At 39.3% G+C, this 19307-nt stretch overlaps 2 protein-coding genes across 6 annotated transcripts in view; both read left to right on the top strand.

The window, feature by feature from the left end:
* ank2b (ankyrin 2b, neuronal) overlaps positions 1-16526 on the top strand; it is a 106503-nt gene extending 89977 nt beyond the window's left edge. For all 5 annotated transcript variants that reach the window (XM_084405431.1, XM_084405428.1, XM_084405432.1 and 2 more), the window contains 5 exons: positions 10559-10642; positions 11569-11733; positions 12325-12513; positions 13480-13571; positions 15202-16526. In XM_084405431.1, the coding sequence (XP_084261557.1) occupies positions 10559-10642; positions 11569-11733; positions 12325-12513; positions 13480-13571; positions 15202-15436 (765 nt within the window). In that variant the 3' untranslated portion in view covers positions 15437-16526. The remainder of the gene's footprint in view (positions 1-10558; positions 10643-11568; positions 11734-12324; positions 12514-13479; positions 13572-15201) is intronic.
* On the top strand, positions 4689-9570 carry LOC311288176 (uncharacterized protein). Its single transcript, XM_084405434.1, has 2 exons — positions 4689-7761; positions 8265-9570. The coding sequence occupies exons 1-2, from the start codon at positions 4771-4773 to the stop codon at positions 9444-9446; spliced, it is 4173 nt and encodes a 1390-aa protein (XP_084261560.1). The 5' UTR covers positions 4689-4770; the 3' UTR covers positions 9447-9570.
* Positions 16527-19307: the final 2781 nt, after the last annotated feature.

Here is a 19307-nt window from a genome sequence, read left to right as displayed (position 1 = left end):
CAAAGATCTGACTCTCCTCAGTCTATATTATCTGAAACTGAGATTAGACCCCTGTCCCCTGATTCACCTGTACCTCAATTCAGTTCATTATTCATTCAGAGTAATTTGCCAGCAACAGGATCTAGATCATGTTCACCTCAGTCTCTGTACTCAGAGAATACAGAATATGAGTCTTACCCTGAAGAATTAGCAACAATAGAGTATCGACCAGATTCCCCAGATTCAATTTTATCAGATACTGACAGTAGACCACTTTCCCCAGACTCCTTGCCTGAATGGAGACCCATGTCACCTGAATCTGCCATGCTTTTGGAAGACATTAGAGGGTCTTCTCCACAGTCAAATGGGTCCATAAATGAATGTAGACCCCTATCTCCAGACTCACCTACACCACAGTATTTTCCAGTAGTGTTTGAATCAATTTCCGTGACAGATTATAGGTCCTCATCCCCTGAATCTGCATTATCAGAGGAAGAATGGGAATTAAATGTTTTTACCCAAGATTCTTCTGCAGAATCAACAGAATCTATAAATGAAGATAGATCCGACTCTAGATCTTTATCTCCTGATTCTCCAATATATCAATATTATACCAATCAGTTTGAACCAACAATAGTATCAGGTTACATATCACTATCGCCTGAATCAATACTATCAGAAATAGATATGCAGACAGATGTATTTGATGACTTTATGATTGACCTTAGAAGGTACTCATCTGAGTCAATCACATCAATTAATGATAACAGACCTCTGTCCCCTGATTCACCTATTCCTGATTTCACACCGGCCACGCACACATGTATCATGCCATTTACGGGTTCCCGACCAACCTCTCCAGAATCAGTCAGTTTGGATCTTGAAAATGACCTGTGTCATTCTGACCTTAATCTAGAGCAAAGATCTGACTCTCCTCAGTCTATATTATCAGAAACTGAGATTAGACCCCTGTCCCCTGATTCACCTGTACCTCAATTCAGTTCATTATTCATTCAGAGTAATTTGCCAGGAACAGGATCTAGATCATGTTCACCTCAGTCTCTGTGCTCAGAGAATACAGAATATGAACTTTGCCTTGAAGAATGGCTAACTATAGATAATCGACCAGATTCCCCCGAATCAATTTTATCAGATACTGACAATAGACCACTTTCCCCAGACTCCTTGCCTGAATGGAGACCCATGTCACCTGAATCTGCCATGCTTCTGGAAGACATTAGAGGGTCTTCTCCACAGTCAAACGGGTCCATAAATGAATGTAGACCCCTATCTCCAGACTCACCTACACCACAGTATTTTCCAGTAGTGTTTGAATCAATTTCTGTAACAGATTATAGATCCTCATCCCCTGAATCTGCATTATCAGAGGAAGAATGGGAATTAAATGTTTTTACCCAAGATTCTTCTGCAGAATCAACAGAATCTATAAATGAAGAGAGATCCGACTCTAGATCTTTATCTCCTGATTCTCCAATATATCAATATTATACCAATCAGTTTGAACCAACAATAGTATCAGGTTACATATCACTATCGCCTGAATCAATACTATCAGAAATAGATATGCAGACAGATGTATTTGATGACTTTATGATTGACCTTAGAAGGTACTCATCTGAGTCAATCACATCAATTAATGATAACAGACCTCTGTCCCCTGATTCACCTATTCCTGATTTCACACCGGTCACGCACACATGTATCATGCCATTTACGGGTTCCCGACCAACCTCTCCAGAATCAGTCAGTTTGGATCTTGAAAATGACTTGTGTCATTCTGACCTTAATGTAGAGCAAAGATCTGACTCTCCTCAGTCTATATTATCAGAAATTGAGATTAGGCCCCTGTCCCCTGATTCACCTGTACCTCAATTTAGTTCATTATTCATTCAGAGTAATTTGCCAGTAACAGGATCTAGATCATGTTCACCTCAATCGCTGTGTTCAGAGAATACAGAATATGAACTTTGCCTTGAAGAATGGCTAACTATGGATAATCGACCAGATTCCCCCGAATCAATTTTATCAGATACTGACAGTAGACCACTTTCCCCAGACTCCTTGCCTGAATGGAGACCCATGTCACCTGAATCTGCCATGCTTTTGGAAGACATTAGAGGGTCTTCTCCACAGTCAAACGGGTCCATAAATGAATGTAGACCCCTATCTCCAGACTCACCTACACCACAGTATTTCCCAGTAGTGTTTGAATCAATTTCTGTAACAGATTATAGGTCCTCATCCCCTGAATCTGCATTATCAGAGGAAGAATGGGAATTAAATGTTTTTACCCAAGATTCTTCTGCAGAATCAACAGAATCTATAAATGAAGATAGATCCGACTCTAGATCTTTATCTCCTGATTCTCCAATATATCAATATTATACCAATCAGTTTGAACCAACAATAATATCAGGTTACATATCACTATCGCCTGAATCAATACTATCAGAAATAGATATGCAGACAGATGTATTTGATGACTTTGTGATTGACCTTAGAAGGTACTCATCTGAGTCAATCACATCAATTAATGATAACAGACCTCTGTCCCCTGATTCACCTATTCCTGATTTCACACCGGCCACGCACACATGTATCATGCCATTTACGGGCTCCCGACCAACCTCTCCAGAATCAGTCAGTTTGGATCTTGAAAATGACTTGTGTCATTCTGACCTTAATCTAGAGCAAAGATCTGACTCTCCTCAGTCTATATTATCAGAAATTGAGATTAGATCCCTGTCCCCTGATTCACCTGTACCTCAATTCAGTTCATTATTCATTCAGAGTAATTTGCCAGTAACAGGATCTAGATCATGTTCACCTCAATCGCTGTGCTCAGAGAATACAGAATATGAACTTTGCCTTGAAGAATGGCTAACTATAGATAATCGACCAGATTCCCCCGAATCAATTTTATCAGATACTGACAATAGACCACTTTCCCCAGACTCCTTGCCTGAATGGAGACCCATGTCACCTGAATCTGCCATGCTTTTGGAAGACATTAGAGGGTCTTCTCCACAGTCAAACGGGTCCATAAATGAATGTAGACCCCTATCTCCAGACTCACCTACACCACAGTATTTTCCAGTAGTGTTTGAATCAATTTCCGTGACAGATTATAGGTCCTCATCCCCTGAATCTGCATTATCAGAGGAAGAATGGGAATTAAATGTTTTTACCCAAGATTCTTCTGCAGAATCAACAGAATCTATAAATGAAGAGAGATCCGACTCTAGATCTTTATCTCCTGATTCTCCAATATATCAATATTATACCAATCAGTTTGAACCAACAATAGTATCAGGTTACATATCACTATCGCCTGAATCAATACTATCAGAAATAGACATGCAGACAGATGTATTTGATGACTTTATGATTGACCTTAGAAGGTCTTCATCTGAGTCAATCACATCAATTAATGATAACAGACCTCTGTCTCCTGATTCACCTATTCCTGATTTCACACCGGCCACGCACACATGTATCATGCCATTTACGGGCTCCCGACCAACCTCTCCAGAATCAGTCAGTTTGGATCTTGAAAATGATTTGTGTCATTCTGACCTTAATCTAGAGCAAAGATCTGACTCTCCTTGGTCTATACTATCAGAAACTGAGATTAGACCCCTGTCCCCTGATTCACCTGTACCTCAATTCAGTTCATTGTTCATTCAAAATAATTTACCAGTAACAGGATCTAGATCATGTTCACCTCAGTCTCTGTGCTCAGAGAATACAGAATATGAACTTTGCCTTGAAGAATGGCTAACTATAGATAATCGACCAGATTCCCCTGAATCAATTTTATCAGATACTGACAGTAGACTACTTTCCCCAGACTCCTTGCCTGAATGGAGACCCATGTCACCTGAATCTGCCATGCTTCTGGAAGACATTAGAGTGTCTTCTCCACAGTCAAATGGGTCCATAAATGAATGTAGACCCCTATCTCCAGACTCACCTACACCACAGTATTTTCCAGTAGTGTTTGAATCAATTTCTGTAACAGATTATAGGTCCTCATCCCCTGAATCTGCATTATCAGAGGAAGAATGGGAATTAAATGTTTTTACCCAAGATTCTTCTGCAGAATCAACAGAATCTATAAATGAAGATAGATCCGACTCTAGATCTTTATCTCCTGATTCTCCAATATATCAATATTATACCAATCAGTTTGAACCAACAATAGTATCAGGTTACATATCACTATCGCCTGAATCAATACTATCAGAAATAGATATGCAGACAGATGTATTTGATGACTTTGTGATTGACCTTAGAAGGTACTCATCTGAGTCAATCACATCAATTAATGATAACAGACCTCTGTCCCCTGATTCACCTATTCCTGATTTCACACCGGTCACGCACACATGTATCATGCCATTTACGGGTTCCCGACCAACCTCTCCAGAATCAGTCAGTTTGGATCTTGAAAATGATTTGTGTCATTCTGACCTTAATCTAGAGCAAAGATCTGACTCTCCTTGGTCTATACTATCAGAAACTGAGATTAGACCCCTGTCCCCTGATTCACCTGTACCTCAATTCAGTTCATTGTTCATTCAAAATAATTTGCCAGTAACAGGATCTAGATCATGTTCACCTCAGTCTCTGTGCTCAGAGAATACAGAATATGAACTTTGCCTTGAAGAATGGCTAACTATAGATAATCGACCAGATTCCCCTGAATCAATTTTATCAGATACTGACAGTAGACCACTTTCCCCAGACTCCTTGCCTGAATGGAGACCCATGTCACCTGAATCTGCCATGCTTCTGGAAGACATTAGAGGGTCTTCTCCACAGTCAAATGGGTCCATAAATGAATGTAGACCCCTATCTCCAGACTCACCTACACCACAGTATTTTCCAGTAGTGTTTGAATCAATTTCTGTAACAGATTATAGGTCCTCATCCCCTGAATCTGCATTATCAGAGGAAGAATGGGAATTAAATGTTTTTACCCAAGATTCTTCTGCAGAATCAACAGAATCTATAAATGAAGATAGATCCGACTCTAGATCTTTATCTCCTGATTCTCCAATATATCAATATTATACCAATCAGTTTGAACCAACAATAGTATCAGGTTACATATCACTATTGCCTGAATCAATACTATCAGAAATAGATATGCAGACAGATGTATTTGATGACTTTATGATTGACCTTAGAAGGTACTCATCTGAGTCAATCACATCAATTAATGATAACAGACCTCTGTCCCCTGATTCACCTATTCCTGATTTCACACCGGCCACGCACACATGTATCATGCCATTTACGGGCTCCCGACCAACCTCTCCAGAATCAGTCAGTTTGGATCTTGAATATGACTTGTGTCATTCTGACCTTAATCTAGAGCAAAGATCTGACTCTCCTCAGTCTATATTATCAGAAACTGAGATTAGACCCCTGTCCCCTGATTCACCTGTACCTCAATTCAGTTCATTATTCATTCAGAGTAGTTTGCCAGTGACAGGATCTAGATCATGTTCACCTCAATCGCTGTGTTCAGAGAATACAGAATATAAAAGTTACTTTGAAGACCTGTTCACTACTGGATCAATATTATCAGAATTTGATAGAAGCACAGATGTATTTAATGACTCAATGATTGATCTTAGATTGTCTTCACCTGACTCACTGACATCGGTCAATGAAAGCAGACCACTGTCCCCTGATTCACCTGTTCCTGACTTCACGCCACTAACATTCACATTTATCATACCAGAATCAGATTCTCAGTCAACTTCTCCAGTCTCTTTGGATGTTGAAAATGAATTCTATCTGTCAGACCTCAGTATAGAGCAAAGACCTGACTCTCCTGAATCAGTAATATCAGAAATTGAGCATAGACCACTCTCCCCTGATTCAGTAAGTGATTACAGGCCAATGTCACCTATGTCAATGGTAGATCGAGCATCTCCAGAATCCTTTATATCGTTGGAAGAGTGTAGACCATTATCGCCAGACTCACCAGTTCCACAGTTCTCTTGTATACATAAAATATCAGCAATGAATTTATACCGATCAGAGTCTTCTGAGTCACTATCATCAGACACAGACATTGAGCTTTGGGTTTTTGCACATCAAACTACTGAACGGAGAACATCCTCACCTGAATCAATCATGTCCTTGAATGAAAAAAGACCATTATCACCAGACTCACCTGTTTATGACTTCAAACCATCAGTGTATGTAAATGTCACCCAAAAAGCCACATACAGGTCATCCTCCCTAGAATCAATTGTGTCTGATGTAGAATTTGACACGGCAAGCTTTGCATCTGAGGAAAATACATGGACTGAATATAGACCATTGTCTCCTGAGTCAGGTAAAATATCTCCCGTGGATCAGTGTGATTTAGAAATAGAATACAACCAAACTGTTGATCAAAGCCATCAATCACTTGGCCAAGAATTATCCAATTCTACGACATATCTGTTATTACAGAACACTGTCAGAATGGAGCCTCAGTTTAAACTTGTGTACAAAGCTGTACCCTTGTCATTAATCTCCCATTTGTATGATCCTCAATATAGAGGTGAAACGTTCTGTTCAAAACCAGGTGTGTTTGAGTATGCTGGATGTAAAAAGGAGATTTTTAAGACTTTTGAATGCAGTTCTGAAACACCTGTGCATGCAGAATCCTTTGATTTATTTGGACAAAATCAAGCACTTTCCACGGATTCTTTGTTTTACTGTACAAGTTTAAGTCCATTTCTAATGGACAATTCAGATAGGAGAGCATCCTCACCAGAATCATATACATCCATGAATGAGTACAGACCGCTCTCTCCTGATTCACCAGTTCCTGAGCACAGACTTTCATTGCCATCTGCAGAGTTTTTGGCCGAAAGTCGACCCTCATCTCCTGAGACGACATGCTCATTGAATGAATTTCGAAGTCTTTCACCTGATTCACCTATACCTGAATACTCAACATCATCACCAGTTCCAAATGAACAATCTAGTGTGGCACTCAAGCAGCACAAACCCATTTTTACTCCACTGTCCCCTTCACTGTGTAACGATCAGAGTTCTGATATGGACTCAGTGTTTCCTGAATCATTCTCATCATGGTATCCATTGCCACAATGGATCATGTCTGTAAACAGACCTTTATCATCTATCTCTGAGATTTCAGAGACAGATTCTAGATCCTTATCACCTGAGATGTACTTTCATGAAACAGAATTGCGAAACCCATCGCCTGAAGCTGCAACATTAGAAACAGAACTAACTGAAACGGTTACTCCAGAACCGTTCGTTTTTGAGGTAATTTATCAACCTGAATCTCCTGAATCAGTGATTGAATCTGAATATGAGGAGTTTTATGAGAATTTGAATTATTTGTCATTTTCTGACATTGATGAGACTATGAAAGATCTATCTGTCCTCAAAGATGATTCTGCCTTGCTGAATCTAGTGACATTTGAACAATGCACAGCACAAATCAAGTCTCCACCTGAAACAGAGGGGCTTCAAACTGTTGAGTGTTCATTGGATGAGGAGCTAAAACCAACCCCATCTCATGATGTAGCCTTCGAGCAAGCACAGAAGGACACAGAAAGTGTAACAAAGACAATTTCTTACTGTGAAGAAAGGGTTGAAATCACCGCAACAGGTGCATCTGCAAAAGATCAAACTAGCAATCAACACATGGAAAGTTCACAGCAACAAAAAGATGATCTAGGACATGATTCAAGAAAACTAGCCCCTCAAGACGCCAAAAAAGGGGTAAGAGATTGAGCATGCAGCTGTGAATCGTGTGTATTTATCACAATGTATGAACTAAGAGGAATGCAGTGTCGAATCTGACCTGAAACACGGAATTTCACAATTCTGGATCTACTAACAAATCAAGACTAAATAGACAACTGTAGAGCAAGCATGTAGTTTTAGCAGTGTTGAGAAAATGGTCAATTCTGAGAATGTAAACCGCATGATTGAATTTTAGCCTTAGAGCAGTGGTGGCCAATCCTGTTCCTGGAGATTTACCCAGATCTAACCCTCATCAAACACATCTCTCTGTAATTATCAAGTGCTCCGGAAGATCGTAATTAGCTGGTTCATTTGTGTTTGATCCTGTTTGGAACAGGATTGGGAAAGACATCCGTATTTTGCATCGGATGTTAATGCATGTTAATCTTTTCTATCTTTCCATGCAACAAAATCTATTGTGTGATGTAATTATTACATATTGGGAGAAACATTGTTTTCTTCCCTTTCATTTTGCACAGGAAAATGTCTCAATGGACATTCATTCAGAGCCTCAAGTGAAAGATTTAAGTTCCATTTCAAAAAGTTTAGATCCTCAAATAAAGTCGACAGCATCCTTATTGACCAGTGAATCATCGAAAGAGTCACATCTAGCCACATGTGTCCCCAATATACCTGAGCAGAACAGATCTCAACCAGTCTTTGACTTGGAGGCCCACAAATCCACTCCTGATTCATCACCTGAAGAGCCTAAAGCATCAAATGTATTGCAAGAAGTAAATTCTTTTCAGTTGTATCTCAAAGACTCTCACAGAAGAGTTGAACTTAATCAAATTGATTCCTCCGCATTTAGTTTGAGTCTCGAATCACCTGATTACAAAACTTTGCTTTCAAGATCTGTGAAGACTCCATCAACAGGCATTCAGGTGTCACTAACTGATTTAAGCTCAATCTCTCCAATAATTAGCACATCCTCTTCCGATCAGAGGAATTCGTCAGAATCCCATGAATCGCCAAGCGAGGGGATTTCTTGTGCTGAAGAGGTTGTCCAGCTTGAACAGACGTTACCATCATTTGGTGGTGAAGATCCTGAATCAAGTTTAGCCTTACCTGGAACTTATCCATGTGTAGCTGCTATGACACCTTGTACTCTGGAAGTGACTCAAGAGCTCAAAGCCTCTGAGATGCCTTCAAAACTGACAGGTGACCAGATACAGTTAGATGCCACTGCAGCTTTAGATGTTGACTCTCCACTTTACAGTCTCAATCTCAACAACAGACCGAGACCCGTTCACACAGATAGCATTGAGTCAGATGCAGAGTTTTTTGATTGCCAACAAACGTTTTCTGATACATCTGAGCCAGAGATTGGATCATCAGAACTTTTAGATGTTCCTCAAGCAGTTTACCAAGTTGAGGAACTTCCATCTTTATCAAGCAGCCCTGAATACCTGACAGGTATACCTAAACTTAGAGAGTACACCCAGTTGAAAAAGGATGATCGGCCCCAATCCTGGGACAGTGAGGACCTACCCATAGTTCTTGAGCCAGAGGACGAATACTCTGGTGAGGCTGGTGAGGAGAAGGCTTTCCCTTATGATTATACAGGTGATCACTCATTTGCTGAAGAGCTACCTCCAATGAAGGGAATAGAGTATGATGACGATGATGACTTTCTAGGGAGGGTAAGCCATTTAGCATGACCTCAGTTTCTGAGGAAGAGTGCTGTAACTCCCCGGCCTGTGCTAACAAACTGACTTAAGCATTTCAAGCATTAATAATTTCAATGCCAGCAAGCTAATGTTTGCCGTTTCAATTAAAAATCAGTTCATAACCATGGTTTATATGTGTGCACCCAATCTGATCTCACGGGAAACCTATGTTACGAGGTGCCGATTTCATATGAATTTGTATGAACTGAGTTGTGCAGAAACGTATGAATGTTAGAAAAAAGCATGAAGGTCCATCCCAAACATGCCCGTCACTGGGGAGTAAGCAGATCATACATAAACATATGAATGAGATACGAATTAGCCATAATAGTGATTGAGATTGTGTTGGTGCATCCCTTTGCTTTAACTGAAGTAACTTTAATTATTCGATATAACATCACAATTGACAAGCATTTAAAAACAAAACAATAATACTTTTACACTTTGAAACTAATCTATTATTTTTTTGGCTGCATGATTTTGGTGGATTTTCATTCCCAGCAATGCTAGTCTTTCCATTGCCATCATTTAATGATACTAATATCTGGTCTGCATCAAAATTTGTTACATTGCTGGGAAGACAAATTTAGCAATGGTAACACTGGTGAAAATAACTGTTCTTACTAAAAAAGGTAACTAAACAAAAAAGATAAAAGGAACTTTCAAAGTACATTTGCATGGTGTGACATGCAAGTAAATGAGATATACAATAGTAATGAAGACGTGCGCCCACAATGCATCTCTGCTACTCTTAGGAAATAGCTGAGGAACTAGGTTTGCTGTCTGATAGTTCAGAGGAGGAGGTTTTGACCACCAGGGTGGTGCGGCGCCGTGTTATAATTCAGGTACATGTTTTAGGTGTGTGGGTCTGTGTCAATGGACCCCCCTTTCCATGATATGGGGGGGGGGGGGGGGGATATTGAACAATTGAAATGTTTTCATTTGCTGGTATAATGAAAGAAAACTGTAACATTATATTTAATTTCCCATAAAGGTATTTGTCTCTCAGGACTGAAGTTAACCTTTTCCATTAACATTATTTTCAATCTCATAGTCAGAAACAAAATAGAAAATAATAATTTTTATTATTTTATTTTTTTTAGGGTGACGAGATGCCTGAAGTCCCTCCTCAGACAGTGACAGAAGAGCAATACACTGACGAGTTTGGAAACATGGTGGTCAAAAAGGTAAATGTTTGAACTTTCAGCTGTTCTGTGTCTTTACACAGATTCAGTCCATGCGATGTTACGTCCATGCATTTGCTACAGTTGGTAAAATAACGTCAAAATGCTGCCGCAGAATCCTTTTAATTGGTTAATTGTAGGATGCCTTTAGAATAATTCACCTTATTTGAAAGAAATACGAATTACCTTATCATTTACAATGACACGTTTTCTTTTTTAAAGAGGAATGAGTTTGATTATTTCAAAGTTTGTGAGGTTCATGGCATGAAAACTTTTTCCGTGCCATTGACGGCATTTTCCGGCAATCCATGTTTTCACTGTTATGCGGTAGGGGGCGCTGTTACACATCTTCTGAAAGAGTACAGAATCTCCGGATCAAAACACAGGCGAAGAAGAAGCAGAAAACAATGATAAAAGCATTGCTTACGCACATTGTAGACTTGACTTAACTTTCTCAGCTTTTTGGTCAAAACGTTGCTTTTTTATGAAACTTACCCACAGTCAAGTGTATGAAGCTAAAATAAAAAGTTTAAATACAAAAAAAAAATGATAATAATAAATTCTTTTAAAATCTTTGTGAAAATGATCAAAAATGCTGGCGGTGGCTGCCGACTTTACTTTTCTTTTTTCTTTTTTTTTTTATGCTGGCGGGGAAAGAGTTAAACTAGTCTTGTTAAGTTACTCTTTTTACTCACAATAAAAGCATGACACCTGAAGCTGAAACTACCCGCCACTAAACTTCACACTGAACTAAGCACATTGTGATTGGTCACTTGACAATCCAATCAGACGCTGTCTTCCTGTCTGTGGTTCTTGACCAGAAAAATAAGAAATTATATTATAATGATTATTTTCTTAATATGCTGGTAGAATTTGTACTTGCTAGATAACATGATCACTTTTATCCTTGTGTCATCGTCTCCCCACAGATAACAAGGAAAGTCATCCGTAAGTATGTGTCAGCAGATGGAGTAGAGCGAGAGGAAGTGATGTCAGAGGGACCGAGACAGGAAGTCGTCGCTGTGGACGAGGCTGACGGTTTCTCTAAAGTCGTGAAGAGGACGGTGCTGAAGAGCGGCGGAGATCAGACCGAGGTGGGGAACCTCTCTAGTAGGGATGTTTCAATCAATGGATCACAATACATTATAGTGATAACGACACGATTTTTTTTCCAGCTGATGAACGATAAAATCATTGACAGCCAATCAGAATCCATCCTGGTTTAAGACCTCGAGCATTTAAAGCGACAGACGACAAAACTGGAGAATAAACAGAACGATAGTGTGAACGCTAATATAGTTATCTTAGTGTGAACGGGCCTTTAGTCATTTCATTCTGAAGTTAATATGTACGTGTTTCTGTTCATTTCACTGTTCGTTTATCCACTTCGCTTCACTTACAGACACAGATATTGAAATTATGTATTCAATAAATTGATATTTAGACATCCTAACTCTCCATTCTGCTCGCGGTTTGTTCTCTTGTTGAGGCGTTCAATGAGAGCAAGTATGAGTTAATACAGAATCAGCTTTATGTTGCTTTATGACCAATAGGGAACACAAATTTGAGTTCAATTCCTGAACTGATGTACAGTATATCTTGAATGGGTTGCTCATAAATCTTATAGGCCTCATCTATAAAGGCAATTGTTTTTTTATTGCTAATTGATTGACATCTCTCTTCAGGTGACCTTCTCTGAACCCTTCTCGTACACCGGGGCGACGGCTTCTGAGTTCGAGGACGAGCCCGTCCAAGGTCGGAAGGTCAGCAAGGTCGTCAAAACCATGGTAGTGCAAGGTGAACGACTGGAAAAAGTAATCGGGGACCCTTCACTCTCATCGGATCTCCCATCAGCCAAAGACGACTTTGAAAAGGTCTGGATATTCGGTTGTTATCTAATGCAACGACATTTGGAATATGTTTAAGGGTGGTGTCCAAATACCTTTTTGGTCAATAGTTAATAGTACAGTAAATATTACTTTTTGAACCACTAGCTCAAGTTCAGAGTGGTCACTAGTGACGGGAGAAACTAAGGGTTTTGAAGCTTTGAATCAGTTGATTCGCTAAATCAGTGGTTCCCAAACCTGTCCTGGATCAAACACACCTGATTCAACTCATCAGCTCATTAACAGCTCATTATCACATGGGTAAATGAGCTGATGAGTTGAATCAGGTGTGTTTGATTAGGGAGACAAAGAAAAGGTGCAGTGTTGGGGGTACCCCAGGACAGGTTTGGGAACCACTGCGCGCTGGCGACCCCTGCTGGTCAGAACAGTGTAAATGCAGTGAAAACAGTCAAAACATGCAGAAAAACAGCTTTTACAAACCAAATGTAGTTTCACTGAAGGTGTCATCTATTAAATCCAGTTAACAAATCATCTAATACTATTAAATATGGAGAGTCTCTATAATATGAGTTATTTTATTAAATTGTTGGCCTTGTTTTGTTAATTTAATGGAGAGTTTGGTTAATCAGACCAGTAAGAGACTTTTAACTACAACTCTTCTTTTATATAATATTATTATTTTAATGTGTTGTTAAATGTCTACAAATGTATAAGACTGATCCGAGATCAGGTAAAAATCATATATAGACACTGGTTTATGAGTTCACAGAGATCATCGCCCCCTAAAGGCGAATCATTGACATTTGAAAACGTTTCGAAACAATGTCAATGTAATGAAGCCTCGTTTACTGAAATCATGTGACTTTGACACTCGTTCCAAACAAATGATTCACTAAGGATTCGAAGCTTCAGGAATCATGTTTCCGCACTAGTGTTCACTGCTGAACTGTAAGTGGCATTACATGTCTTATAATTTCTCTCTCGTATGTCTAGGCTTTGAGCTATGTAGGAAGCTTTGGGCAAGTGCACCTGCCTCATTTAGTTGAGAGAGAGACGGTGAAAGAGGACGGATCAGTGGTCAGAAGGTCTGGACGGTGGCATGTCCGTTTAACAGATTAGGAGAATGGTGTGATGATAATAAAAAGCAGTTAATAATCCTAATCCACCAAGTGTTGCAGCATAATGCATTTCTTAAGACGACAGATGTCTTTATCTGCTGCTTGAGTTTCACAATTTACTCAAAGTTGATGCTAAACCAGAAACAATGGCATTTTAAAATATAAGAGGCCGTGCCGGTCGAGAAGGCGTTGTAGAGGCATGTGTGTGTTAAAAACCAAACTGTTCTTCTAAGCTACAGTGTGTTATCTTACTAACATGTTACAGACTCACTCCACTGCATCAAACAGGGGATTTTCAATGCAATTAAATTAGGGATGCTTGATATATCGGCCACAATATCGGTATCGGCCGATATATGTTCATTTTTAATGTTATTGGCCCAATAAAAAATGTGTCCGATATATTAAAGCCGATAAATAATGTATTATTACGCACTGTTCAACATGATGGTTTTGATTTGCTTGAAATATGATTGGAATCACTTAAAAAAAAGGAAAATACAGTAAAGTGCAACATGTGTCATATCGGCTACATAAAACTATAATGAGAACATCATTATGATTGTGTACTTGAGACGTGGCTTTTAATGATGAGAATTGTTTTTGTAATCAGGCTCTCAAAAATTATATAAACATTTGCATTTAGATTTATCGGCCAATATATCGGTTATCGGCTTTCAGATATAAAGAATTATCGGTTATCGGCCAAAATTTTCATATCGGTGCATCTCTAGAAAACTGAAATTAATTTTTTTATTAAAACACATTCATTAAAAATTCATTCGATTTATTAGAAGAATGTAGAGGTAGCACCAAATCTTCGATGAGGAAAAATCAGTCTACACTTTAAAAGTGACAAGGCTCTTAAAGAGGACTTATTATTATTTATTTAGTGTGTAATGTTGCAGCATGAAAAACCTTTGCAAAGTTCTGAACTCCTGAAACGCCTCCATTGTAGTCTTGAGTTTCTTCCGGGAACGAACACGTCACAATATTCCTCATTTAAATAATTCATACGCAGAATAAAGGGGCGGGGCCTGGTTGAGTTAGTTAGACGTGTGTTAAACTGGTGGTTATGGTAAGGGGCGGGACATTTCCCAAACACACTCGAAGCACTCGACCAATCACAACACACTGCTCCAGCCGACCAATCAGAGCACAGTGTGCTTTTCAGAAGGAGGGGCTTCACAGAGACAGGAAGTAAACAGAGCGTTACTGACAGACTGGGAAGAGAGGAGAACCCAGACAGCAACATAGTGTCGGCTCAGATCCGGCCCACATCTGGGTCGTGTGGATTCCATGTGTACCGGATGTGGGCCGGATCTGAGCCGACACTATGTTGCTGTCTGGGCATGATAACCTGTTCTAGTAGAGCCTGAAAACAACATCAAGGGCATAATATGGCCTCTTTAATATGTGGAGAGTGTAACTAAAGGATTGATTTACTAATCATTGCATTTCCCAGACAGCAACATAGTCTCGGCCCAGATCCGGCCCCCATCCGGGCCGCGTGGAATCCAGGATCTGGGCCGACACTATGTTGCTGTCTGGGTAAAGATGTTCACAGGTGTCGTGACTCTGATGTGTTGATTTGTAGGACCCGCATGCATAAGACACGCACCCAGAAACGAACAGTAGTGAAGGACGGCCAAACCAAACAAACGCACCTGGAGCAGCTGGAGGACACGCTGGACGTCCTGCGACCCCACGACCTCCCGCGACCCCACGACCTCCCGCGACCCCACGACCTTCAGGAGCACCTGCACCGGCTGCTCCAGCGCTACTGTACGCCGGAGCCGGAGTCAGACGCCGGAGAGCAGGACCAACAGTAACTCCACACGGCCTCACACACACTCCTGCGGGTCTACGTCTGCCGGCCTTTCCGCGCACGCAAAATAATTCTTCACTCGGCTCCCGGATCCCATCTGATCTTTTCTTATTTATTACTGCTTGATCTTCTCATTCATGGCGAATAATGTAAACATTTTAACCGCTTTATGGCTGAATGTCTTTCTTATTTTCCTGACTGAATTTATTTTCTCATTTTGTGACCAAAGATAGTGTTTCCTTCCGAATTGCTGAGTGAACTGTATGAAAACGTAGATGTTTTGTGTGTGTGTGTGTGTGTGTGTTTCATTTTGGTTGCTGTGTTATTGTAGAAGCAGAACTAAACATAATGAAAAATGACTGACGCTGAGCTCAATGTCGAACCAAGACATTTGTAAATACTGGACTTTGTTCAAACTCTGTCATATACTCTTCTGTCTCCTGTAATTGCTGTGCAACTGCATCTATGGACTGCTGTACTCAAAAACATGTCCGATTACTTGCTTGAAATCTCACCACAGACCTGATCAAATATCATCTGAATATCTCTGAGGCATGTGAGTCTGTAACCGCAGTTAATCAAGTGCAAGCGATCAGATATCTGACATAATACCTGGCTATGTATTTATACTGAGATTTAAAAGCCACCAATAAATATCATGCTGTAGTCTTTCTTAATCCCAGAATGCTTCTGAATGGTTTTTAATTAGATTGAGAATTTATCAGTTTATGTGGATGACATTGTTTGGTTTTCATACGTTCAATAAGAATGCTGCCATTATACACATCCAGTTATTCTGTTTGTCTGTTATTTGTGTGTGTGTGTGTGTGTGTGAGAGAATGCAACAATGTCTGTGTTTATTGGAAACATGCCAATGAATGAATGAATGAATTTTTAATTCTATCCCATTTTCTGTCTCGTTCCATTTTTTCCGGTTTTTAAAGTATGGCTGAATGTGATTATGGTTATGATCTGTTTGTGATGCTCCTTACAGTAGAACAAGGAGGACGAGTGATTCAACGTTTGCCAGTTTTGTTCAGTTTTTTCTTTTGCTGTTGCAATGATGTAAAATAAAAATGAAAAGTTAATCTTACTAATATTACGCTGCTGTCACTTTAATACACAGATCTAATACATACATGCGGTTTCTTTCCCTGCTGTTTACGTTCATAGACTGTGAACTTTGTGTGTCTTTGACAGTTTAAGCTCAACAACACGTGAGAGAGATCTTACTCTAAAACTCACGGGATGCTTCATCTGACATCCAGCTTTCTGTGCGCGTGATTCGGGTGTGTGTGCGCTCAGAAAACCATATATCAGAAGTTTAGACTGATATGGCTTTAAAACGCATGCAGATAATAAACTTTCATGATGATGAAGAACTGCAATGTCCCGTGAGTCTGATGCGATACAGATGATCATCAAAACCAAACAGATGTTCCAGTTTATGGCAGAGTTTCCATTGTACAGGCTCCGCCCTCTTCTGGATAGGGGCGCGGGGAGAAGCAGCTCATTTGCATTTAAAGACACATGCACGAAAACAGCATGTTTTTCCTTCCACTCAAAAATGGGCATTTACAACATGGTATAATACAGTTTTTTGCCAATTGCTTACACACTTTTTGCAGAATTTGGCTCATTATGTCACACAAGCCAATCAAACATAGCACTTGGAGATTAACAACTCACATCTATGCCAAAATTAAAAACTGCAATCAAAACTTAACTCTCCTTTCTAAAAATGAAATTCTTGCACCAAAACCATACACACAAGCACCATTTGAATTACTCTTTCATATCACCAGCAACACACTGATGGACTTTATATAAAACACTGCAGTCTTTGTGTTTCTATTTTTATTGTCATTTTCTCAGACTCAGTCTTCTGTAAAACTCAAAAGAAGAGTTTTTACAAAAAAACAAACATTCTTACTGTAACAAAGAAAAATACGATCACAAAGCATCAAATTTAGCAACAAAAGTAAAAAAAAAAAACAAGTGTATGTGTGTGTGTGTGTGTGTGTGGGGGGGGGGGGGGTCTTACCTGAGGCCTATTTGTAGTGCTAAGGCTCAGACCGATTGGTGTTCTGTTTTCGGTGCAAGTGTCTTCAGGTGTGTATGGAAGTGTCTACAATTGCCCGATGAGTTTTGCATTTTGAACAGTGTTTTCCCAATGATAACAGGTGATTTCGTTTTTGAAAGCAGGGTTTCTCAAACTCGGTCCTGGAGGGCCACTGTCCTGCACAGTTTAGCTCCAACCCTGATCAAACACACCTGAGCAAGCTAATCAATGTCTTCAGGATCACTAGAAACTCACAGCTAGGTGTGTTTGATCAGGGTTGGAGCCGAGTTTGAGTTTACTTTGCCTAAAGTAAGAAAACGTGTGTAGTGTTTCGCAATACGTGTGTTACAGAATTGCAAACAAAGTGCAAAGTTGACTGTGTTTAAGCTACGGTTACACTGTGTTTAAGGTATGCTACAAGAAGCTTAGGTTTTGAGGCTTTGGTCTAAGCATTCGGTTTTAGTGTGTAAGCAATGGGCAAAACCTGTAAATGATCTGTGGGGTATTTTGAGCTGAAACTTCACACACACATTCTGGGGACACCTCATGTAAAAAAGGGCATATTAGGTCCCCTTTAATAACTGTGCACACTTTGCAATGTGACCTTGTAAATGTATAGGTTTAAGGTAAAACGGACACATTTAATAAAATGCAATAAATGCAGGATATTGAAGTTATTGATGCACTTAAAAAAAGTTTTTAGCACCCCCAACAAAAAGATCGTGGAGCTCCCATTGGTGGAAACGAATTGTAAATTCAGGTCTTTTTTTTTTTTTTTACGCATGAATTAGAGCAAATCCTAAAGTAAAATCCCTCCAATACTGTTTAAAAGCATCATGCTTGTTGATCAAAACCACATTATGATCATTACCAAGAATGTCCATATTCATAATAAAGTATGAGCAGGTCCTGTACGTCCAGACTTCTGACTTTTTACAATGATTGACACTGGAGTAGTTGCATCTATATCCCAATCATAAAACCACAACAATAGCAGATAAAGTAATGAACTGATGGTTGATGCAAGCACAATTTAAATGACATGTTTACCCATTAGACCTTTAGTTAATCTAGGTAATCTAATCCTCTGATTAATATTAGAGAACAAACTAAACTCAAACTAAACAAAAATGTCTACTAAACGCATGTATGGCATACTGACTAAAGAAAAGGAAAATGAAGAAAACAGTAGATGAAAGAGGCACTTTTAAATAATAAAGTGTACGTTCTTAAACTGTTTCATTCTCCATATCTGATGTTTACCAGCAGACATTAAACAAATATTCTGGGTTAAATAACTTAAGCAAATGACTAATTGTACATTACAGTAACAAATCGCTATACAAACATTTAATTGGATCTGCAAAGTTGTCTAAATCATCTAATGAAGTTCTGGTTATGTCTCTGTAAGAATCAATAAGGCTTAACGTTGATGAAATATTAATTTTCCACCAAACACAAACAGAATATTCCCACTATCAGGCATAAAGTAACAAATGCAAAATCTTCCACAGTTTGATGTCGATTAGATGGAATGAACTGGTCATTAATATCAAAATAATGTCAATACAAGCATTTTGCAGAAATCACACATTTTATTAGACACTTTAAAGTATTTAGAAATCTATCAAGTCCTCCGGTAATATTATGATATAATGTTGTAAAATGAGGAAACTAAAGCTAATCCAGAATTATATGTGCATCACATTCATGTATTCTACTTGACCATTGCAGAGAAGATCTTCAAAAGATTTGGCTATTTCTGTCAGAACAGAGGCTCGCATGAGGAACGAGAGGAAGGGTACGAGTGACG

This window comes from Rutilus rutilus, assembly GCF_951802725.1.
Source record: "Rutilus rutilus genome assembly, chromosome: 3".
NCBI lineage: Eukaryota > Metazoa > Chordata > Actinopteri > Cypriniformes > Leuciscidae > Rutilus > Rutilus rutilus.
This window is presented reverse-complemented; position numbering and strand designations above follow the sequence as displayed.

Coding starts and splice junctions, on each gene's coding strand:
- LOC311288176 (XM_084405434.1), top strand. CDS start 4,771: ATGTCACCTGAATCTGCCATGCTTCTGGAAGACATTAGAGGGTCTTCT. Junction 7,762..8,264: donor CTCAAGACGCCAAAAAAGGG/GTAAGAGATTGA, acceptor CATTTTGCACAG/GAAAATGTCTCAATGGACAT.